General features: G+C 53.1%; 1 protein-coding gene across 9 annotated transcripts in view; it reads right to left on the reverse strand.

Annotated features, from left to right (window-relative positions):
* The window catches only part of PLA2G6 (phospholipase A2 group VI), a 58000-nt gene that overhangs the window by 26038 nt on the left and 7645 nt on the right, over positions 1–24317 (reverse strand). For 2 of the 9 annotated variants that reach the window (XM_047064961.1, XM_047064956.1), the window contains exons 2-6: positions 21012–21265; positions 5654–5869; positions 4539–4722; positions 3489–3676; positions 1048–1144 (exon numbers count right to left, since the gene is read on the reverse strand). In XM_047064961.1, coding sequence (XP_046920917.1) covers positions 1048–1144; positions 3489–3676; positions 4539–4722; positions 5654–5869; positions 21012–21220 — 894 coding nt within the window. In that variant the 5' untranslated portion in view covers positions 21221–21265. Of the gene's footprint in view, positions 1–1047; positions 1145–3488; positions 3677–4538; positions 4723–5653; positions 5870–16561; positions 17078–17660; positions 17916–21011; positions 21533–22562; positions 23694–24317 lie in introns of those variants that run through there. The other 7 variants (XM_047064959.1, XM_047064960.1, XM_047064958.1 and 4 more) reach the window with 7 other exon arrangements.

Genomic DNA, 24317 nt, shown 5'->3' on the forward strand with positions numbered 1-24317 from the left:
AGCTGATTTGTGCTGGCTGATTTAAGGAGCTCCCGGGTCCTTTCCTGGAACTAACGGGACCCCACGCATCTCAGCAAAGTCCCACAACTTGCCCTGCTCCCTGTGACCTTCCCTGGGATCCTGCCAAAGTCTGGCCACTCCCTGGGCCTTGGCGACACCCGCCCCTGCACGCCCCACAGCCCTGGGGAGCCTGGGACGCGGGGAAGGGCGTGGCCTTTGGAGCCTGGGACGGGGGCGAGGGGCGTGGCCTTGGGAGACTGGGACCTGGGGAGGAGGGGCGTGGCCTTGGGAGCCTGGGACCTGGGGAGGGGCGTGGCCTTGGGAGCCTGGGACGGGGCGAGGGGCGTGGCCTTTGGAACCGGTCAGTCCTGAGCCCACAGCTCAGCCTTACTTCCTCCCAGTCCTGGGAGCTTGGGTAGGCCGTCACACCCTCTGGACCTCAGTTTTCTGTGGCAATAGAAATGCAAGTCCCTACCTCACAGAGGGGTGACAACGAATGACAACTCGTACACTCGAACACGAAAGGCCGGACTTGGCATCTAGCTCAGGGCAGGAAGGAGGTACCCTGCAGAAGTTGGCAATCTCCTCCCTCCTGGCCCGTCACAACGGACCACAATCTCTGGGGCATCCAGGGCCCTGTTGAGCTGTACTTCCTGGAGGTGAGGGACCAGAGGCCTCCACCCTCCCAGGGGCATGGAGCTTGGCTTAGGGGCGGCCCGTGGAATCGCTGCCCCACCAGGCTCTCTGTGGGCACAGCCAGTACCAGCACCAACTTCTGTTTGGCACTTTATGAAGCCTTTTCTCACACGTCACCTCGCTGATTTCACGCCTCCAAAGCCAGGCCATACGACCCCCAATTCATACACAAAGAACCCACAGACAGGACCCTGAGCCTACGAGCTGCAAGCCTGCGGGACCACTATGAGATCAACCCCCCAGAATCATCTCAGGGACCTCCTTCCCGCAGGCAGCTGAGGAACATGGGGCCCTGGGACCCTGCCCCCTGCCCCCTCCCCCCCCCCCCACTGACCCTCAGACTCTGCCTACCTCTGCGTTCTTGGCCCAGTGGAGGGGGCTGGCTCCATAGCGAGGGTCTTTGCTGTGGATCTGGCTGCTGTCCATGCTGATGATCATTTCAGCACACCTAGGGGGAAAAGGAGCCAAGGGGCAGTATAGAAGGCCATGGGATGGTGGGAGGTGGCCTGGGGACGGCTGGAAAAGGCCACGACTTGGGGGCTTCAACCACTGGGGAAGAAGAGTTTCTGCAAATAAAGTTGCGACAAAACCAACCAGCACGTGTACTGTGGTATGTCCAGGGTATCCTGAGCCCCTAGACACAGCTCAAGCCCCCGCCTCCAGGAAGCCTTCCCTGATAGCAGCAATCGGCCATGATCACTCTCACTGGTGCTGGCTTTAGGGTCAAGCCCCAGCCTCCTCCCTGGTGATCTCTGGAAAGTGGCTGAGGCCGTCTGCAATACGGGCGCGGTCCTAGTCGGACTCGTGGGGGTTGAGGGAGAGAAGACATTTCATTTCTGCGCCTGGCACGCGGTCGCCTCCATCCCCTGGCCCTCCCTCCGCTCCTGCTGTTTCACACAGTGACCTGCGTCCTGCGGGAAGTACAGGCACAGCAATTAAGGCTGCAGCGACTCCCCACTCCCGGGCGTACAGCCAAAGGAACGGAAAGCAGGGACTCAGACAGATACTCGTTCCCCCACATTCCTAGCAACACTGGCCAAAAGGGGAGACAACCCAAGTGCCCGTCAACAGATGGAGGGAAAAACAAAATGTGGTCCGTCCGTATATTACTCTGCCTTAAAAGGGCAGGGAATTCTGATATGTGCTACAACACTAACGACCCTTGAAGACAGCTGGCAAAGTGAAAAGTCGAGTCCCTGGCCCCAACCTGGCTCTGTGAAGGTCAGCCGAGTTGACGCTAACAGCGGAGGGGCTCCCAGATGGGAGCGGGGACGGAACCCCTCTCTGTGGCCCTGACACCTGTGATCGCTGCCACCAGCTGCCGCACGGTGGCAGAGGGATGGCCCCGCCGGGGCCCTGGGAGGACGCGGCTGTGGCAGGAGTCGGGCACGCCCGAGGTGTGAGGCTCGCTGCGTCGTCTAATGTGCGAAGACCCCTTGCGATCTCTGCCAGCCCCACAGGGGAGGCCTGGCAGGGGAGAGAGGAATGCGGCTAGGGGTGTCCAAGAAAGGCACAACGTGGGCAGTTCCAGGCCCCTGGACAGCAAGGCTTGGGGAGGCTGAGCTGAGCAAGAGGGAGGCCGCCATGCTACGTCTCAGCTATGACACGGCATCACCCACCACCCATGCCCGTTCCAGATGCAACCTGCCCCCGGGGAACCTGACCCCTGGGGGTGAGGTGTCAGTACTGTCTCCAACCGTTTGGTCAGGTCGTTCTGAAAGTTCTCCATCTTGGCTGTGCTGGGGAGGACATGGCAAGGGGGGCTGGCCCAAGCTTGGACCAGACCTTTGAGGGGATGGCGTCGCCAGAGGGGCTGGCACGGTGGGGGCAGACTCCAGAAGAGGAAGAACCTGAGGGACAGCCAGGCTTGCCCCCGCCCCCATGTGCGTGCAGCCCTCTCTCCTCTTCCCCCTGCCTATTTAGCACAGCCCAGAAGGACCGGGTGACCTCTGTGTCTCCTGTCCCAGAGCTGCTTTCTTTTCCGTCTAAGGCCAGCGCCTAGCACAGTGTCCGGACTGCGGGACCGACTGCCTCGTTCATTCATTCGGTCAGCCATTCCAGACAGCGTTCCCACTGGGCCACATTTTAAGATATTCCTCTCTTTTCTCACCGCCCCCCCCCCACGCATACACACATACCCACACTCCACATGGAGAATCTTCCCGAGAACAGGGTTTCCCAGGTCTCGGGAGAAGGGAAGAAGCCCCAGATTGGTCTGGGGCTCCCCACGGCATGCGCCTGGTACCTGCCTCCCAACGGTGCCACCAGCCAGGAAAGATGGGGCAGATGGGGCTCTGGGCCACCCTGCCAAGCATTCCTGGGCCTCGAGCCAGGAAGCTGCAGAAGCCACAGGGCAGCACTGTAGCCAGGAAGGGGTTCGGATCGGGCTGGTGGGCTTGGGTGCGAGAGGACCCAGGTCGGGTGGGCCCCTCCCCGGGGCTGCGTGTGACTCCAGCCCAGGAGGACCACCTGGGGGAGGTGGAAAGGGGAGGAGCCCCGGGGAGGATTTGGATCGTTCTTCTCCAGTTTGGGAGAGGGAGGTTCGTGGCCAGAAATTAAGGTGCGTTACAGAAAACATCTGAAAGCTCTGCTCTTTGCACAGCTGACTTTCCGGATGGAGATTCACACCTGCTACACGTTCATCGAGCACTCTGTTCGTGCCAGGCCGGCCCTGGGCACCAGCATCTGATACACATCTAATGAGCCTGGGGAAGCCACTGCTCACTTGGGCGTGAGGACAAGAGATGTCAGAGCTAGAGAGCCAGCCAACGGGGCGGGGGGGGCGGTCTTACCCCTTATGGGAGAACTTCATGGCTGCGTGGATGGGGTAGCCACTGGGCCCCACGATGTTGCACCGAGCGTTACAGAGTAACAGTACTCGGACCATCTCTTCCTTCCCCATCTGGCAGGCCAGGTGCAGTGGGGTCTGCCCTTGGTTGTTCACCCGGTTCAGGCCGGCCGATGCGTTCTTCCCTAGGAGCTGACAGAGGGACACTGGGGTGGGCTGGGGCCTGACAGAGGCAAGCCCCCTGCGTGACCCTCCCCAACACCCTCCGGGCCAACCCCCTCCGCCGAGACTTGAGGGGAAGGGAAGTCTGCCGATGAGATAACACGGGTAGGATTATAACCCGGGTAGGAACGTTAAGGGAAGCCCCGGAGAAAGGAGGTTTGGAGGCAAACAGGAAGCTGTCTGTGCCAGCCGGCTGGGGGGCTGGGCCGCCATTGCTGTGGCTCGTGGGAAAAATTCCTGGGGGTGCCTGGGTGGCTCAATTGGCTGGGTGTCCGACTTCGGCTCAGGTCACGATCTCACGGTTCGTGGGTTCGAGCCCCGCGTCGGGCTCCGTGCTGACGGCTCGGAGACTGGAGCCTGCTTCGGATTCTGTGTCTCCCTCTCTCTCTGCCCCTCCCCTGCTTGCACTCTGTCTCTGTCTCTCTCTCTCTGTCTCTCAAAAGTCAATGAACATTAAAAAAAATTAAATAAAAAAATTTTTCTGAATTAAGAAACTTAAAAGGGGGTTGTTCCCAGGGATGGGCACTGGAGATCTGGTCCCACCGGACCATGAGCCCCTCCAGGAAAGGCTGAAATGAATTCACCCAGCCCAGGGTCAGGCTCGGTGGGTGCTTGGGACAAGCTGAACTAAACTGACTGGCTGGACTGGACCTCTGATTTCATTTCCTGGGTTGGAGGACCTCCCGAGGGTGGTCAGAGTACAGTGACCAAGGATGTGTCTCTCCTTGGCGAGCAGGAGGAGGGAAGGGAGGAGAGGGTACACCCTCCAGGAAGGAGCTCGGGGCCAAGTGGGGACAGTGGGGTGTGGCCAGCACCGATCACCCCTGCTCACCTGCAGCACCTGGGAATTGTCCCCCTGGACAGCGTAATGAAAGGCAGTCTCTCCGTTGTTGTCCGTGACGTCCATCTGGGCATGGCAGTACTGTACCAGCTCCGCCAGGATCTCCCCGTCGCCCTTGCGGCAGGCCAGGTGCAGGGGGGTACAGCCCTCCTCATTCTCCCTGCTATTGGCACAGCTGTGGGGGGGGGGGCGGGGGGGGAGGGAAGGAGGGAGGGGTGCTGAGAAACTCAAGTCCAGAAGAGGGAAGTGGGTTTGGAGCTCAGGGGCATTCACGCCATGCTCAGGCTGCCTGGTTCAAACCACTTATTTGTGGCTGATGTGATCTTATCAGTTGTTCAGTGGCACATCCGTATGAGACATGCGTCCTAGGCCCACGCCAGCCTGAAGTGGGAGGCAGGCAGGGTGGGGTAGAGAGGGTCGGAAGGCAGAAATCTCATTAACCTCGGGCAACTGGCTTAATCTCTCGGGGCTTCAATATCCTTATCTATGAAAAGATAACAATAATAGCAGCTGTGCCCGCCCTAGGAAATGGACAGAAGCACTGGGAAGTGAAACACCATGATGGTGTGCAAGAACAGGTCCGTAGGCTATAAAGGGCAGTGAGGAGTTTTGAGCCTAGGGCCTGGGAGCTGAAACGAGCTGCGGTCACCTCAGGGCAAGCAGGCGAGCCGGAGTCCTGCGGCGGGGCCCACATGGTCCCTCTCGGGGGGCACTTCCACTGACGGAAGTGTTGGCTGAGGGGCCATATGCAAGAAAGCGGTCCAGCCACCAGGAGGGCACCCGGATCCTTGGAAGGAGATGCAAGGATCTGAGGCCTCTTCGGCCGTCTCCAGCGGACTGACCTTGCACAGGCCACATAGTCTCTTGGGGGGCTGATGACCCTTCATGCGGGTATTGGAAGGATTCAAGTTCATGGTGGGTATAACACACCAGGTGGGCCCTACGTTTCTCCTTCTGGCTTCAGTCCGGCGTTCCTATACTCCCCACTCAGAGGCAACACTGGCCCACAGAGGGGAACTGAGGCAGGGCTGAGAGACTCCCCGGACCCGCCCGTCCACACACACAGACCCGGGGACCTTCCTGAGGGTCCGGCCCTCCTGGCCCACCTGATGATGTGGCTGTGATGGAAGCACTCTCGGATGCCCAACTCCACCGCCAAATGGGCCGCCGACCAGCTGGGATGGTTGCGGATGAGGTCGGTCAGCTGTTGCAGGGCCTCGACGTGCAGGACTTGGCTGGAGCTCTCGTAGAAGGGCGGCAGCTGGATAGAATAGTGCTGGAAGTTCACAAGGGCGTCCGTCTCCCTCTCCAGCTGGAAGAGTCTGTGGAGCCAGGGCACAGGAGGACGACACAGAAATGAGCCAGCCTCAGCCCACACCCTCGCTGGAGTCAGAAGCCCTGGGTCCCCACGGACGGCTCACTGCCTGCCTCTGGCTGTGCACTGACCTGTTCCAGCTGGACTCCCCTCTCCACCACGCACACGTGCACACGCATGCACGCACACACCTCTAAATGGAGTCAGGATTTTCTTCTTTCTTTCTTTCTCTCTCTCTTTCTTTTCTTTCTTTCTTTCTTTCTTTCTTTCTTTGTTTTATTCATTTTTTTTTTCAACGTTTATTTATTTTTGGGACAGAGAGAGACAGAGCATGAACGGGGGAGGGGCAGAGAGAGAGGGAGACACAGAATCGGAAACAGGCTCCAGGCTCTGAGCCGTCAGCACAGAGCCCGACGCGGGGCTCGAACTCGCGGACCGCGAGATCGTGACCTGGCTGAAGTCAGACGCTTAACCGACTGCGCCACCCAGGCGCCCCAGTTTTATTCATTTTTGAGACAGAGAGAGACAGAGCATGAGCAGGGGAGGGGCAGAGACAGAGGGAGACGCAGAATCCAAAGCAGGCTCCAGGCTCTGAACTGTCCGCACAGAGCCCGACACGGGGCTCGATCTCACGAACCGCGAGATCATGACCTGAGCTGAATTCAGACACTTACCCGACTGAGCCACCCGAGCGCCCCAAACCCCTGCCACTGTTCTAAATGGAGGGGTAAGTTAATGAACGAAACAGATGACATGGCCTGCCTTCTCGGAGCCCATGTTTTTGCGGGCGAGATCAACACAATGAGTAAGGTAAAAATCAAAATAAGGAAGTACATTAAACAAACTGCCGCGGAATGAGCGCTATAGAAAAAACAAAGAAGAGAGGACAAGGAAGGAAGTTATTCCTCATTCTCCTCGGCTCCCCTTCGTTTCGTCCTGCCAACCTCTTAACATCAGCGTGCTCCACGTTAAATGCTGTTGCTCTGTCGGGTATAATCACACGAAATGACAACTAGAAATGACACTGAAAATTGGGGTGCCTGGGTGGCTCAGTCGGTGAAGCGTCCGACTTCAGCTCAGGTCATGATCTCGCGGTCCGTGAGTTCGAGCCCCGCGTCGGGCTCTGGGCTGACGGCTCAGAGCCTGGAGCCTGTTTCAGATTCTGTGTCGCCCTCTCTCTGCCCCTCCCCTGTTCATGCTCTGTCTCTCCCTGTCTCAAAAATAAATTAAAATGTTAAAAAAAAAAAAAAGAAAAGAAATGACACTGAAAATTGATCATTGGGCTTAGCATCCACTGACGACTTTGACAAGACACTTTAGGTGGAAAGCAGAGCCTGAATCGAGTGGTTTAAGAAGGAATGGAATGGAAGAAACTGGAGAAGTACAGACAGTATGTTGGAGGGGTTTTGCTGTAGAGGGGAGCAAGCAGAGGTAGCTAACGGGGAAGGTGGAAGCAGGCATTTGAATTCCAGTGAGAAGAACCCAAAAGAAAACAGGATCTCTCTGAGGCCTTCCACTCCCACGGCAGACTAGGTCATGTGAACGGGAGCGCCTCCTCGGGACAACCAGAAATGCGCGACAAAATATAAAAGGCCATCTGCTTGAGGCGCTGGATACCTAAGTAGACTGGGATGAAGTGCCAGGCTGGACGGATTACGGAAATCTAGGAAGTGAGCCTGGTGTTGAAGGCTGCTGTCACTTGAGAGGCCAGAGGGATACACCGTAGCATTGACAACCTTGTGGGCTCGGGGGACAGGGACCGGAGGCCAGGGGCGAGCCACCTCTTACCGTGGGTGGGCACCCTGAAGGGCTAATGCTACCAGGTACCTGGGAGAAGCAAACATAAAAGAAACAGAAGGCCAGGTTTCAGGGCACCTCGGTGGCTCAGTTGGTTAGGTGTCCGACTTCGGCTCAGGTCATGATCTCATGGGTTCGAGCCCCGTGTCGGGCTCTGTGCTGACAGCTCGGAGCCTGGAGCCTGCTTTGGAATCTGTGGCTCCCTCTCTCTCTCTGTCCCTCCCCCACTCATGCTCTCTCTCTGTCTCTCAAAAAAATAAACGTTAAAAAAATTAAAAATACATCAATAAAAATAAAATCTTAATAAATAAGTGAATACATACATCCAATTGGCAACAGTAAGAACCCAGTGGCCAAATATAAAAGCGGACTGGATGTGGCCTGAGTGGCTCAGTTGGTTAAGTGTCTGACTTTGGCTCAGGACATGACCTCATGGTTCGAGAGTTCGAGACCTGCATCAAGCACTTGGCTGTCAGCACAGGGCCCACTTCAGGTCCCCCGTCTCCCTCTCTCTCTGCCTCTCCTCTGCTCGCACTCTCTCTCTCTCTCTCAAAAATAAACATTAAAAAAAAAAAAAGCAGACTGGGAAATGCTGAAGAGAAACCAGTGAATAGGAACATAGGCCAGAAAAGAGTAAACAGAATAAAGCCTGAAGAGCCTAAGGATGAAAAGGCAGGACAGGAGAAAAAGGACACAGAATATATAACGAAAAGATCGACCATACATATAAGTGGCACTACAGAAACAGAACAGAAAAAGAACCGCACAGAAGCCATGTTTGAAGAGTTTATGTCTGTGAACTTTTCAAAATTGATGAAACCTTTTTTTAGACTGACTGAAAATATCTACGCGCCCTCCCACACAAACACAAAAATAGAAATTCACACTTAGGGACCTCGTGCAGGGTTTTAAAACATGGCCCCCAAATTCTTTGACACTGCTCCCATTGAGTAGTGGTGCCTTACGGCTCTTTACCCTTTAATTTGACTCTGTAACTGTTTTGCCAATAGAATATGGCAGAGGTGATGCCACTTTAGTTTCTGGAGCAAGGTCTTGAGAGACTGGAAGTTTCCACCTCTTTTTTCTGGGGACCCAGTTATCATGCTATGGGAAAACTGACACAACCCACAGGGATGACTCTTGACCTTGGACCCTCAGCTCTGGACGAACTTCCAGGCAACAGCCAGCTCCAACCTGCCAGTTGTGAGTGAGTCATCTTAGAATTGGACACTGCAGTCAAGCCACCCTGGCTAACACCATGCAAAGTAGAAGAGAGCTTTGCCCACTGAGCTCGGCTCAAATTGCATATTTGTGTGGGCTACACAATTGATTGTTGTTTTAAGGCAAGTCCTGGGGTAGTTTGTTACACAGCAGTAACAGAGGACGACGCACATCCGTCAACATACTGAAACACAGCAGCAACTGACAGGTACCATATTACAACGGCTGTACACAAAACGTGGAGAAAAATACTAAAAATAGCAGAGGAAAAAGTTGTCTTCAAACACTGGCGGCTGGCTTCTCAGCAGTGGAAGCCAGAGACAGTGGAATGACATCTTAAAGAGCTAAAAGAAAATAAATGTCAATGAGAATTCTATACCAGCACGCTTCCCTTTAAGTAGGAAGCTGATATTAAAACATTTCACTCGTCACACAAACAAAGAGAAAGAGAGAGAGGCTTTGTCATTAGCAGACCTACACAAAAGAAAACAGAAACGGATTTTCTCCAGATAGAAGGAACCTGATCCCATATCAATGGCCTAAGATACGGGCGGGGGGGGGGGGGGATGAAGTACCAGGAAAATGGCATTTTTGTGGGTGAAACTAAATAAGTGTTGGTGGCATCATGTCTTGTGTTTAAAATAAAAATAGAATTAAAAAAACAAATGGTATAGAAGCCTAGAGAGGAACAAATGGGGTTAAAAAGTTCTAGGACCCGTTTGTTGTTCTGGGAGACACTAACGTATCAATTGTACTTCAGTCAGTCCAAGGATGTGTGTTCCGATCTCTAGGGTTCTATCAAGAACTGGGAAGGGTTTCCGATTTTGCCCTACTTGCAAACTAACAAGTTAGCCTGACATAGTTTCATGGATGCTGGCAGAAGACACAAGATTCCTGGATCCAAGACAAAGGCCAAATTGTTACTCCCAGCAACAGCAGTAGCCAGAGTATCAGCGTGTGCGCCAGTTCCCTGGGATCCAGTTCCCACAGGGTGACATGAAGAGGGCCAGGTGACACCTGCTCACGTTGCATTAGAAGAGAGAAACCCTGAGTGTAGGGAACTTGAATCTTTTACCATTGTGAATAAGCAAATCTGTCTCAGCTTTGCCCTGGAGGATGATATGATTTTTATTCCACAAGAGAGTAAGCAAATGTCCCCTCTGCTCTAGGGAAAGACCCAATCTCTATTTTCTAAGGCTGTTCGCTGTATTAACCTCCTTGTAAAGATAACCTGAAACAGAGGAAGTCAGTGTCTCTGCTTGAGAGACACATGAGAGACCCACAAAGAACTGTCCCCCAACAGTTATCACTGAAAGAGAATGACAAAAAAAAGAGAGAGAGAGAGAGTGAATGACAGAATGCATAACTTTCAGACTGACAGAGAGGGGACAAATGGAATAATAAGAAAACGATCATGAATTGCAAAACCATTACACTAAGTGGAAAAAAAAGTCTTAAGACTACATGCTGTATGATTAGAAGGCAAAACCTTAGTGACAGAAAGCGTATCGGTGTTTGCCAGGGGCTGTGGTGGGTGCCGGGGGCTTACCACAAAGGAGCATGGAGGGAATTTTGGAGACCACAGAAATGTTCTGTATCTTAACTGTGGTGATGGCACATGGGTGTCACCGAAACTCACCAAATGCTACACTTCCAGTTGGTAAATTTCTCATTTTTGTAAATCGCATCTCAGTAAAGCTAACTAAAACAAAACAAAAATAAAACTGTGTAAGAAGACAAGAAAGAAAGGAATAAAGAAAATAGGTAGAACAACAACAAAGAAAATAACAAGATGACAGATTTAGACCCAAATATATCAGAATTGTATGAAGTAGAAAGAGACTTAATGTTCCAAATAAATGTAAGGAATAACAGACAAAGATAATATGGGAAAAAAGTCAACTCTATACTCTTAACAAGATTAAAAATATAAGGAAAATGTGTGTGTGTGTGTGTGTGTATATATATACACACACACACACACATATATGATGTATATATATAAATGTATATATAATGTATATATAAACATATATATGTATATATATATATACACACACACATATATAATGTATATATATAAATGTATATATAATGTATATATACACATATATATGTATATATATAATGTATATATACACATATATATATAATGTATATATATACACACACACACACACATATATAATGTATATATATAAATGTATATATAATGTATATATATAAATGTATATATATAAAGAGAATATTTATACATTTTTATATTTATTTTATATTTATATGTTATATTATGTTATATATTATATATTATACAATATAATACTAACCTAAAAGATCTGGTGAAGCTATAATGATAAGAGACAAAATAGAGTTTCAGGTAAAAAGCCTTACTGGAAACAAAGAGGGACAATTCATAATGATGACAGTTTCAACCCACCAGGAAAATATGACAATTAAGCTAATATGCACTTCATAATAAATCTCCAGGACAAAGTCAAACTTGATAGAATTTTTAAAACTAGACATTTCTAAAAACAATGAAATCATCCATAATTCCAGCAAAAAAGAGAAAAAACGAGACAAATCCACAATCACACTGAAATATTTTAGTAACTTTTACCACTCATAAAACAATCAAACCAAAAAAAATCCCTATTGGATCTAGAATGATTAGTAAACCTGACCTGGCCGACATAGATGAAACACTGTCAGCTACAGAATAAGCTTTCTTTCCAAGCATGTGCAAACAAAAGTTAGAAATACTAGGCGTAAGCTGGGCCGTAAAGAACATCTGAACAAATTTCAAAGGTTTTAAAATATTTATTGTTTTAAAATGTTTATTTATTTATTTTTGAGAGAGAGAGAGAGAGAGAGAGAGAGAGAGAGAGAGAGAACACGTGCACACAAGTGGGGGAGGGGCAGAGACAGGGAGACAAAAAATCCCAAGCAGGCTCCATGATAATCCTCACAGAGCCCCACATTGGGTTTGAACTCACAAACTGTGAGATCGTGACCTGAGCTGAAACCAAGAGTCGGACATTCAACACATTGAGCCACCCAGGTATTCCTCAAAAGCTTTAAAATATTTAGACCATGTTCTCTGACCACAGTGAAACTAAGCAAGAGACCAAGAACAAAAAGGGAACGAAAAGTCTCCCATACGTTTGAAAATTAAACAAGATACATACAAACTATCTATGGTTCAAATAAACCTAAAAAAAATTTTTTTTGTTTTTTTAATGGGGCGCCTGGGTGTCTTAGTCAGTTGAGGATCCAGCTCTTGATTTTGGCTCAGGTCATGATCTCATGGTCTGTGGGTCTGGGCCCCGTGTAGGGCTCGGTGCTGACAGCTCAGAGCCTGGAGCCTGCCTTGGATTCTCTGTCTCCCTCTCTCTCTGCCCCTCCCCCACTCACACTTGGTGTCTCTCTCTCTCTCTCTCTCTCTCTCAAAAATAAGTAAACATTAAAAAATTGTTTTAATAAATAAATAAACTTAAAAAAATTTTTTTAACTATCTATGGTTCAAACAAGAAGTCATGGGGAAATCTGGCAAACATCCTGACTCAGTGATAATGTAAACATTCTCTATCAAATTTGGGGAGGAACCTCTACCTCTGGATAGGACAGAGGAGCTTATACCAAACTAGCCTTCCTGCTGAAAACAAATAGAAAACCAGGACTTAATGCAAATGAGTACAGGAAGGAGTTGGAGGGAGCCCAAGGCAGACGAGAATACAGGCCAAGGTTGTAGAGAAGAGGAAAGCACACTGAGGTACGCCCCACATTTTTACTCAGGGCACTCTGGGACCTGTGATGCAGGATATAAAGGATACAAAGGCTGGGAGGCAGCCAGACGCTGCAAAGAGAAGCCAGTGTTCAGAGTTTTCCAAGAAGGCCAGAACTTGAGGGAATTACAGGGAAGTAAGCCCAAAATTCTGCAAGCAATTCTCCCTCCTAAGCTAGGCGGAGCAAGATGTCAAGAAACCACAGTGTCACCGGGGTGGCTCAGTCAGTGGAAGATCCAACTTCGGCTCAGGTCATAATCTCACAGCTCATGAATTCGAGCCCTCGCATAGGGCTTGCTGCTGTCGGCACAGAGCTGGCTTTGGATCCTCTGTCCCCCTCTCTTTCTGCCCCTTCACTGCTCATGCTCACTCTCTCTCTCAAAAATAAATAAACATTTAAAAAAAAAAAGAAGAGGAAGAAGAAAGAAACCAAACAGAAAACAGCAGCAGAGAGGTTACAGAGCCAAGCGGAAACTGGGGCAGTTTTTCAGTAGTTAGAAAACAGAGATTAAAGTTCGAGGCCTACCAGGTGGAAGGAGCCTGGTGAAACCAAGGCCTTCAGCTGAGGCCTCAGAGCTTCTACGCCCTGAGAGTAGACATTATGACCTAGGAATCAGTTCCAGGTAGATAATGAATCTAGTTACAAAGGGCAAAATAATAAAGCTTCGGGAAGATACTACAGAACTACAGAAAAATATCCTCAACTCCTCATGGGAGAGAAGAACTTTCCTATACGGTACATGAAAGCAAACAATAAAAGAGATCAGAGATTCTGACTTCCTTGAGACTAAGAATTCTTTCTTGTCAACAGATAGCATTAAGAAAGTGCAAGGGTTGGGGCACCTGGGCGGCTCAGTCGGTTAAGCGTCCGACTTCAGCTCAGGTCATGATCTCACTCACGGCTCGGTCCATGAGTTCGAGCCCCATGTCGGGCTCTGTGCTGACAGCTCAGAGCCTGGAGCCTGCTTCAGATTCTGTGTCTCCCTCTCTCTCTGCCCATCCCCCACTCATGCTCTGTCTCTCTGTCTCTCAAAAACAAATAAATGTTAAAAATTTAAAACGTTAGGCGTCCGACTTCAGCTCAGGCCATGATCTCACAGTTCCTGAGTTAGAGCCCTGCATCAGGCTCTGCGCTAACAGCTCAGGGCCTGGAACCTGCTTCGGATTCTGTGTCTCCCTCTCTCTCTGCCCCTCCCCTAGTTGTGCTCTCTCTCTAAAATAAACAAATAAACATTAAAAACAAAAAGAAGAAGAAAGTACAAGGGTAAGCCATGAGGGGATGGCTGCAACACGCATAACCAACAAAAGGTGTGTGTTTGAATATAGATGCTAAAACTGTAAGAAAAAGAACTTTATTTTTTAAGTGTTCAAGAGCATGGAGCAGGTACTTCACTGAAGGGAGTGCCAAATGGTTCATCACCTTATCCAAAGGTGCTCAAACTCGTATGTAATCAGGCAAAGGCAAATGAAAGCCACAACGAGACACTACTACACATCCAACAGAATAATTTTTTTTTTAAGTTGTCAACACTATACATCAGAAGTAACAGGAATCTCTTTCACCGCTGACAGGAAACCAGATGGGCATTATCCACTGAAGCTCAGGATGTGTATGGCCTCAGCTCGGGAGCTGGTTCCACTCCCCGATAGACGCCCACCACAAATGCACACGTATACACACCAAGAAAACCAGAAGCAGCCCAAATTCCCACCAACACACAAATGAGTAAGTGAGCTGTGATGCAGTTAACACAGCAGAATTGTACTGCACAGAAGCCGGACCCAGTTCCATGCAAAAACATGTGGAAACCTCACTAACAAAAGGCTGCGCAAACAAGGCAGGCACAGAAGCAATAACCAGTAAGTTGGGTTAATGGTTACCCTTAGGGGGACAAGGGAGCAAAAGGGGGGCTTCCGGGGTGCTGCAATGTTCTATCTTTTGACATGGGTGCTGGTTACAGAGGTATTTGTGATCATTGAGCTGCACGTACTTTTCCGTGTGTGGTGTATTTCACTATCTGTAACAAGTTTAAAGAGAGAGAACAGGAGGAGGGAATTGGGGACGGCTGAATAGAGGCAGTGCCTGAGGGGAAATGAAGTCAAGGATGAAATTTTTTTTAAAAAAGGAACAAAGAAGAAACAGCACATTTGTATAGCCATGGAAAATACCTGGTCAAGAGGAGAAATTACCCAGGAGAGAGGAAAGAATTGCTGAAGTGATGTCCTGAGGTGGCTGAGGGGATGTTGACCTTGACGGGGACTGGCCTCTGCAGTGACAACAGGGAAGGCCCAGAATGCCGGAGCAGGTGTGGGCAGACAGGGTGGAGGCACAACCAGCTGCAGGTGAGCATGAAGGGGTGGGGAGGGAAGGAGGTGGAGGACAGGGTCAGACATACCTGCTGGCCCTTTGGGGTGAGGACAATCGGCAGGGAGGGGAGCTCTTCAGGCCATGGTGGAGAACTGGAATTAACCGGCATTAGGGTTTTGCCAAGCAAATATGACAAAGAAAGAGAAGCAAGAAAGAAGAGAGGGTATGGTATGCAAGGTGTGATCATAATGACAGTTTCAGCAGGGCAGGAAGTGAAGTCCATGAAGGGGACGGGGACCCTAGCAGGGTGACACCTCGGTCTGTGTCTGCAGGGGGAGAACTTGGCATTGAGAGGACTAGGGAGAAGGAGCGGGAAAGACAGGAGCAAGGGCGGCAAGTGGGGGGCTTGTATTTGCAGAAGAGCCGCGGTTACTGGTGACGACAAGATCCAGGGAATGGCCATGTGGGCTGAGGGAGGTCTGGCACCAAGAGCCGTGGGTGTAAGGGGGGGAGGGCGCCCTGCAAATTTCACAGTCACCGAGCATCAAAACAGGTAGTGATGGTGACAGGGCACTCTGGGCCAGGGGCACATGTCCCCAAGGGTGTGGGGAACCCCGGGACAGAGTGTGGATAGTACAGGATGATGATTTCAAGGCTGGGGGGCAAGGGGCACCCTGTCCCTCCTCCAGGCCCAGTAGGGGAAAGACCGGGAGAGAAAACTCTTGAGGCTTTCGAGGGAGAGCCAGCCGTGGGTTAGGGCCAGGGGCACAAGATTCAGAGAGAAGACTGAACACCGAGAGGGCTCGTGGGGCTGTCTTTTCCCTCTCTTCTGGAACTGAGCCCCCAGACAAAAACCACCTGGCATCAGCTCCGGGAAGCCTCAGCCTTGGCTGCGAGTGAGCTGTAGATGTGCCTCAGGGGCTCCGTGAACTTCAGGAAATCGCATGCCGTGCATTTGGCGGGGGGGGGGGGGGGAGAGAGAAAGAGAGAGAGAGAGAGAGAGAGAGAGAGAGTGAGAGAGATGGAGAGGTCCCCTGGGACTTTCAAGGGCGTCCTAGACCAAAACATGGGCAAGAACCATTAGGCTAGAGTGGTATCTAACTCTCCAGTTTCAAAGCTGAGCACGAGCCCTTCGGCACCGAGGAGAAACTCTCTGCACGTGACGTGCCTCTCTCTCTGCAGAGCCCTCTCTCGGCGCCTCCTCCAGGTGAAATCTTCCTCCTCCCCCTTTTAGGCCCATCTCTCCCCCAACTGCCCCCAAGAGGCCTTTTCCAACCCCTCCTGTTAAAATTTTTTTTTTCAACGTTTATTTATTTTTGAGAGAGAGAGAGACAGACAGAGCATGAACGGGGGAGGGGCAGAGAGAGAGGGAGACACAGAATCGGAAGAAGGCTCCAGGCTCTGGGCCATCAGCCCAGAGCCCGACGCGGGGCTCGAACCCACGGACCGCGAGATCGTGACCTGAGCTGAAGTCGGACGCTCAACCGACTGAGCCACCCGGGCGCCCCTAACCCCTCCTGTTGAAGACACATCTACCTTCAGTGGACGCGGGGGGCAACCACACTCACGACAAATACTCCTCACGCACCTGAGTGCCTGCCTGGCACTACCACAGGCATTCGGGGAGATGACTCTGACCCAGGCGCTGTCCCTCGGGACCTCTGCGGTCTGCTGGGGAGACACAGGTGCAAACAGACACATAGCGATCCCAGGCAAGAGGGGTAGACAGAAGCATGGACAGTGCCGAGGGAGAAGAGAGTGGGGGAGGACCCGCCCACAGAGCAGGGAGCCAAGGGTCGGGCAAATGGGGTGGGGAAGAGCGGCGGCAGTGAGGACAGAGAAGGAAGGGGCAAAGGGGGAGGTCTGTTTGGGGAACATAAGAGCTTTCCTCGTTCCTATTGTAACATATTTCCCGCTGCATGCTGGGTACGGATCTACCTTTCCTTGCTACTGTGTGAGCTCCTGAAGGTGTGCTGTGTTCAGAGAGGGTGGGCTGTGGGCTGGATGAATAGGGAGGGAGCAAGCCAGGATACAGGCCACTCAGCTTGTCTGAGGTCCCAGTGTTGCGGGGGGGGGGGGCTGCCTCGAAGATCAGTCCCCTTTCAAGAAGCAAAGATCACATGTCACAAGCAAGGGGCAGGAGTAGGTGATGAGTTCGCAGCAGGAACTTAAGTCTGGATGTTATCAGGATGCGCACGCAAGGCTCCCAGAGACTACCAGAAGAGCCAGGGCTCTGGACCGACCGTACGTCAGGCCCGGGGTGCCCAGGACGGGCCCAGGCGAGCGGAGTCCCGCCCAGCTCTCCACACTGCTCGGTGGCCCGGTGGGGGGGAGGGGAAGGAAGACCTGGGTCCCGGAGCCAGAATGCTGGGTCTGGACCCCAGCTCTACGACTGACCAGCCTCCCTGGCTACCTGTAACGGGGTTGTGTGCTGTGGGGCAGTCGGAGCCCTTTGGGCGAGCAAAGGCGGGGGAGGCCTTTCAAAGGCAGGACGTCAGCACCCCGGAGAAGTCTAGAACACCACACCTTCCTTCTACGAACTGCAGGGGATTGGGAGCAGCGGGGGAGACCCCACGATGACTACCTCTAGGAGAACCCCTGGGCTCTGGCCCTCACACACACCCCCCAGGCCTCGGCATGGCCATTTCTGCACCTCTTCATAACCTCCACCCTGCTTCCCAGCTCACCTCCCCGACTGCCTTGAATCCGACGGTCCCCAGTCCCGGACAGAGGGCATGGCGCACGGCGAGCCCTCCGTAAATACCGCCGAAGCTGCGTCGCTACACGGTGCTCATCTCACAAGGCCGGGTGCTGGGGACTGTACTGGGCTGAACAAGACACACACGGCTGCTCCCCCTCACGGGCTCTGTGGTCCACCAGGAAGGCAGTCTACTGAGCGCAGGGATGGGGTGCTATGGGGCCACACGGCAGCAGCCCCTGCTCTAGCCTGAAGGTCAGGGAAGGGCAAGCAGAAGTGAGGCGGGCCAAGAAAAGGAAAGCATTCTAGGCCGACGGAAGAGTCTGGGCGAACGCCAGGAGCACAGGGTGGCAAGAGCTGAGACCAGAGGGAGGAGCAAGGCTTGACCACGCTGGTCCTTTCAAGCCAGGCTAAGCAGCTGATGAGTTAAGGACATAGGGAGTTCTTGAAGAGTGAAGCAGGGAAGGGAGGGATCAGATTTGTGCTCTGGAAAGCTCTGCTCTGACAGCAGCTTGGAAGAGGATGGGAGGAGAACCAGAGGCTGGGGGGCGGGGGGTGCAGCTGGAGTCTGTGTGTACAATGACCATGGCCTGGAAAGAGAGGCGGCAGCAAAATGGAGAATAACAGAGCCCCGGATTTTGGATTGGCACGCGGCTGGAATACAAGGCTCGGCTTCCCAGCCTCCCTCGCGGTTAGTTGTGGCCACGTGACCACCACGTCCGGGCCAAAGGGATTCAGGTGAAAGGCTTCTGTGCAACTTCCGGGAAGCCCCTAAGAAGGAAGGGTGCCTTTTTTCACCCTGTGCTTCACTTTTCTGCCGACTGGGAAGACGGCCGTGATGGCTGAATCTGGCATGGCCCACCTGGGACCAGGTGGTGACCTAGAGAATGAAGGCCACCCACGGTAGAACAAGACAGCAAGAGCCCGGGCCCCTGGGGTCTCTGCAGAGCAGAGCTGTCTGCCGTGGCTGTCACTTGGGAGAAATCACTCAGGCCAAACCTAAGCATGACGGACGGAGAAGCAGCGGCAGACTCAACGTGTGCTTGGGAGGGGCACCCGACAGAACTCAGTCGTGACCCGGATCTGGGGGTGACGGAGCCCGAGGAACCAAGGATCACTCCTGGGTTTCTGGATTGCACAACCACGCAGATGGATGGCGATGCCATCTGCTGAGACAGAAACGTTTGGGTGGGAGCAGGTCAGAAGAAGAGGAGAAAGAGTCCAGGGCCAGGTGAGGGAGGTCAGGAATTCTGAGAGGAGACGCGCCGCGCTTGGCTCGAAACCACACCCGACGCTCCCTATTCCGTCTAAAGGCTCGGAAAAACACAACGGCGCAGGGAGAGAAAAGGCTTAGGAACCAGAGGACACAGGTTCCGTTTCTTCGCTGCTTCCCGTGCAACCTTGAATGACTCCCTTATCTTCCCGAGCCTCAGTTTTCCTACCCATAAAATGGGATACCGCTTTCCTTGCTTCCTTCTAAAGGTCATTGGAGGATGTGCTCATGTACCATATGTGAAAATAGTATAAAGTGGCCCCCTAATTAAAGGTAGTAAATAAACACGTAGTTGGGGCGCCTGGGTGGCTCAGTCGGTTAAGCATCCGACTTCGGCGCAGGTCATGAACTCACAGTTCACGAGTTCGAGCCCCGCGTCGGGCTCTGTGCTGACAGCTCGGAGCCCGGAGCCTGCTTCCGATTCTGTGTCTCCCTCTCTCCGCCCCTCCCCTGCTTGTAAATAAATTATTTGTTAAACAAATAAATAAACATTAAAAATAAAATACATGAGAAAAATAAACATGCAGTTAATAAGCTGTTGGCAAAGGGCTGAACCCCCTGGATGGAAGTGGGGCTCGAGCTTGCTGAGTCGGATCTGGAACCCTGTCAAAGGACATTTGTAGCGGACAGGACCTGGGTGAGGGGGGGGGCTGGTAGAGCTCCCGGGGCTGGGTGCCCCAAAAGCAAAGCTGAGTGGTGCTCCAAAGAGGGGACCCGCCGCCTGCTCAGCTGTGCGTTCCCCACCGGCCGCCCTCAGCTGCGGGTCTGGGGAGGAGAGTTCTGGAGCCACAGGAAGCCTGCCTGCCCTGTCCTGACCAAGGCCAGCAGGATGGCCATCCGCTCAGGCCCATCTGTGCCCGGCGTGTGGACTAGCTCTGCCGTTTAAAACTGGTGTCCCCACTGGCTGCTGAGCTGTGTTCTTTGCCCACTGTGGGGGCCTCTGCCTCAGTTTCTCTGTAGAGCCAGACTTGGATTCTCCCCTGATAGGCCGCCTCCACTTTCCTCCTGTTGGCTGGACACTGACCCCCCCAGCTCGCCGCTGAGATCCTGCTGGCACGCCTCCTCGATCGGCACGGCCCCGGAGGCTCCCTCCGGCCTCACTTCTCACCAAAGCCTCGCACGCACCGGGGATCCGACCCGGCCTGTCAGCCTGCAGGCGCCCCCCACCTCCACGCCTCTGCTCGTCTGGAATGACCTTATCCACTCTCCTCTGCCGGGCACGTTCCTACCCACTCTAGGCTCGGAGTAGCCCATCGGGAAGCGATCACCTCCCGCGTCCCCACTGTCCGCCCCTGCCACGGCTCTCCGCACGTGGCTGTTACGGTGCCTGGCTGTGCACGTGGCCTCCCCCGAAGACCGCACATTCCGTAAGGACACGAAGCGTGTCTCACAGCGCCAGCTGGGCCTGGCCCAGGGCCCGGGACTCCCGAGCCACCGGAGACGCCCGGTGTGTGGTGAAGGGGTGGACGGTGGGCCGGCCAGATGGATGAACGGATGGAAAAAGGCCCATCAGCACTAGCCCAGTGCCAGTCTGCCAGGCTCCTCTGGACCCTGCGTGGCGGGTGCTCGGCCACTTCTCCCCCCCTGCGCCACTCGGCTCGGCAGCTGGCTCAGTTCTCTTGGCCCTGTCCTGGCTTCCCACCCTTTCCTTCCAGCCCACGGGAGACCCAGCATGCCCTGAAAAGTGAGCGCTGTCCACCCCTTACACATTCTCCCGCACCTTGGCCGGCCCCTACAAGGACAGTCACGCCTTTAAAGATCCAGGGCTACAGGTGATCCCTCGACCTGACCCGATTTGGCCCTTCTCGGCTTTCCTGTCCCTCCTCCTTCCCTCCCGCAGCATGGGTCCAGCCTGAAGGCAGGACGAAGCCTAGGCTTCTATCCCCACGCCCCTGCTGCGGGGCCCCTGACAGGCCAGAAGGTGCAGAGACTAGGAGGTGCCCTCCCCCCCCCCCCCACTCCAGAGCCCTCAGATGTTAGGCCCAAAGAAGCTGCTTTTTGCCCAAGGGACCTCCAGTGCGAGGAGTCAAAGGAAAGAGGTGCGTGTGGGAGCCCGTCGTCACCCACCGGAATCCGTTCTGTGAGTTCCTGGGGTTGACCAGGACGCAGTCCCATGTGCGGCTGGGAAAGTTCTGGAACAGAACCAGCTGCCCTTCCTCCCGAATCCGGCCACTCGAGACGTAGTCCGCCACAGCCACCTCCTTCACCCGGAACGGGTTCGAGAACAAGTTGGTGACGCTATTGAGGGTGTTGACCAGGCGCCCAAAGAACTGCATCTTCCGCGGGGCAGGTGGGGAGGCCCTGCCACCTGCCCCCTCGGTCTGGAAGAAAACGGGGTCTCTGGTCAGCTGGGCTCAGTCTCCCTTGCCCACCTCACCAAGGGTAGCAGTTTCCTGCACAGGCTCCCAGATCGCTCCCCACCAGTGCTGCTGGTTCTGGGCCTGGAGGGACCTGGAAAGGAGGGAGAGAAAGAGAAATGACACTGGGTAGGGGGTCAGAAGGCCTGATGGGAAGCTGCCACCATACCCAGGGGACCAGACCCCTCCTGCTTCCTGACCAGTTTCCCCAACGGAGCCTCAGTTTCCTCGTCTGTAGTGTGGAGCCGTATCACTCAACCAGGCGGCAGACAAAGGGGCGCCTGGGTGGCTCAGTCGGTTAAGTGTCCGACTCTTGATGTCGGCTCGGGTCATGATCTCACAGTTCACGAGTTCGAGCCCCATGTCGGGCTCTGCACTGACAGCATGGAGTCGGTTTGGGATATTCTCTCTCTCTCTCTCTCTCTCTCTCAAAATAAATAAATAAACTTAAAAAAAAAAAAAAAAAGAAGATGGCAGACATGAATACACATAGACGATACTGCTCTGTCCAGATGGAGGGGTTCTTGCTACCTGAGGTTCAGAGTCAGGATTTTAGCATTCAGAAAGCTTGCCATGAGTCATTTCAATTCTGCAAACGAAGCCAGTGTCCCGTCTCTACAAGAAGCCGCAAGGGGACCAGGATCGTCCCACACTCCATCGGGGGCGGGGGGGACTGGAAGCGTTTGTCTCCAATTTTTGGTGCCTGCTACCACCGGCTTCCCAAGTGCCTCGGCAATGAACGTGAACATCAAGACTTAGACACCACAAACGTGTGTTTGGATGGAAACACATTTACGTGTCAGATTCAAAGGGTCACGGTTTCTGCCGTGGAAACTGTTCCCAGTTGGGACGACAGAATCAGACGTCTCACTGTTGCCTAGGCTCCCAGAAAGCATACTGCGTTCCTGAGGCAGGGCCACCAAAGCTGGGTGACATTTAGCTACAGGCTGCCCTCTGGCTCCGGGTCGGGAGTGTGGGCACCCCGGGGGAGGGTGGACATGTGAACGGACACTGGCCACACTCTGGCCCAGCTCTTGAGGAGAGGATCGAGCTTGGGGATAAAAAGAACAAGAAGCCTACGAAGAACCACCTAGGAAGGGAACAAGGGTCGATGACGATAATTACACCAGGGGACGTTTACTGAGCCCTGACTGACTGGGCAACAGGCCCTGAGCCAAGCATCTTACGTGACTGTCTCATTCCATTCTGAGAAAACCACACGACGCAGGGTGCCGGAGCAAAACTGTGTTCAAATCCTTACCAGCTGTGTGTCCTCGGGCAAGTCACTTAACCTCTCTGTGTCTCAGTGTCCTTATGTGCACCGTAAGAACCGTAACGGTGCCCAGTAACAGAACCTGCAGACAGCGAACGTTCAATAAACATTATTAGTCCTCTTTACTCCGATCGCCCTCCCTCTGACAGATAAGGAAACTGAGGCTCGGAGACCGTGCTTGCAGAGTTTTGAAAGTGCTCTGCAGCTGTGCAGCACCCTTCCTCTTGTGATCTAAGAATGTTTAGACCTGTGCCAAGGTCCTTCTTTCTCCTGCCCTTGGGAGCGGAAAGGACAGAGGTGCTGGGGGGGGGGACCTGCGCCCCTCCCCATAGCCAGAGGAGACGGGAGGGACCCCAAAAGACGGCATGGGAAATTGTCCCCGGAAAAGACGCCTCCGAGACAGAAGGCGTGGCACACGCATCAGTGTGCGCGGCAACAATGTTTGTTTTCACCCAGAAACGGAAGTAACTTCTACACCCAACATTACAGGAGTTGTAAATTCCGCCGTGTTTACTCCAGAGAGCCCCTGGAGTCACGAGAGACAGTGACGGTGACCGTTACAGCTCAGGAAGCACGCGGTGGTGTTACAGGCTCTGTGGCGTCGAGTCCTCGACGCTCCCTGTGCTGTCTGTGAACTGCAAACTTGACCGCAAGGCCCCTGCCTCTCCGCGCCGCCTCTCCCGGTCGGTCCCACCCACTGGGCTCCAAACCTCACAAGGTTCCAGAAAGCAGGGCTGTCTCGCACCGCCTTGCCTGTCCACTGTTGAGCTGTCTATCTGCTATGTCCTTCCTCTCCTTGATCCTCCTGCCTGACGTCACACCAGCCAGACCAAACACTCATGCGCCTCTCTGTGCTCTCTGGCCCTGGGCCAAGAACTTGACATATATTCATCTTTAATCTGCACCACCACCCTATGAAATTGTTACCGTTATCATCCTCGTTGCACCTATGAGAAAATCAAGGAACAGAGAGGTAAAGCAACGGGCCCAAGGTCACACAGCGAGTGGGTGAAGGACAAGAGTTAGAGCCTAGAGAGAGTCTGAGCTTCTTAAGGACAGGTGCTTGGTCTTTTCACCAACGTGCACTCAGCCCTGGCACAGGCGTGGCCCACAGCAAGCCTGTGAAAACATAATTTAACTGAGTAAAAATTATGCAACAACCACGACGGAAGGGATAGAAAAATACCAAAATACGAAGGGGAGATGAGGATATTGGGTTCATGGGCCATTTTGTCCCCCTTTTTCCTATTTGTCAAATGGAATGGAAAAGGATTTTGTGTGTGTGATGATTCTATTTTTTTAAAGAAAGTAGGAGTAAAGGCTGAGCCCCTGGGACCCACAGCTGGGGACATGGGGACCCACGGGGGTCAGGCCTGGCTTAGAAAATCAACACAGGGGCGCCTGGGTGGTTCAGTCAGTTAAGCCTCTGATTTCGGCTCAGGTCACGATCTCGCGGTTCGTGAGTTCGAGCCCCACGTCGAGCTCTGTGCGGACAGCTCAGAGCCTGGAGCCTGCTTTGGGTGCTGTGTCTCCCTCTCTCTCTGCCCCTCCCCTACTCATGCTCTGTCGCTCCCTCTCTCTCAAAAATAAATAAACACTTTTTAAAAAGAGAAAAAAAAAAAAAGAAAAAAGAAAAGCAGCACAGAGGCTTCCCAGAGAGCAGGTGGGTGGCACCAGGAGAGGGGCTCAGAGGCAGTGGGTACAGTCCAGAGCACCAGCGCCCATGAGCCCACTGGAGGTTGA

The sequence above is a fragment of the Lynx rufus genome, unplaced genomic scaffold (genome assembly GCF_022079265.1).
Source record: "Lynx rufus isolate CCGP_SWC_20201006 ecotype Redwood Valley unplaced genomic scaffold, mLynRuf1.p SCAF_7, whole genome shotgun sequence".
NCBI classification, from domain to species: Eukaryota; Metazoa; Chordata; class Mammalia; order Carnivora; family Felidae; genus Lynx; species Lynx rufus.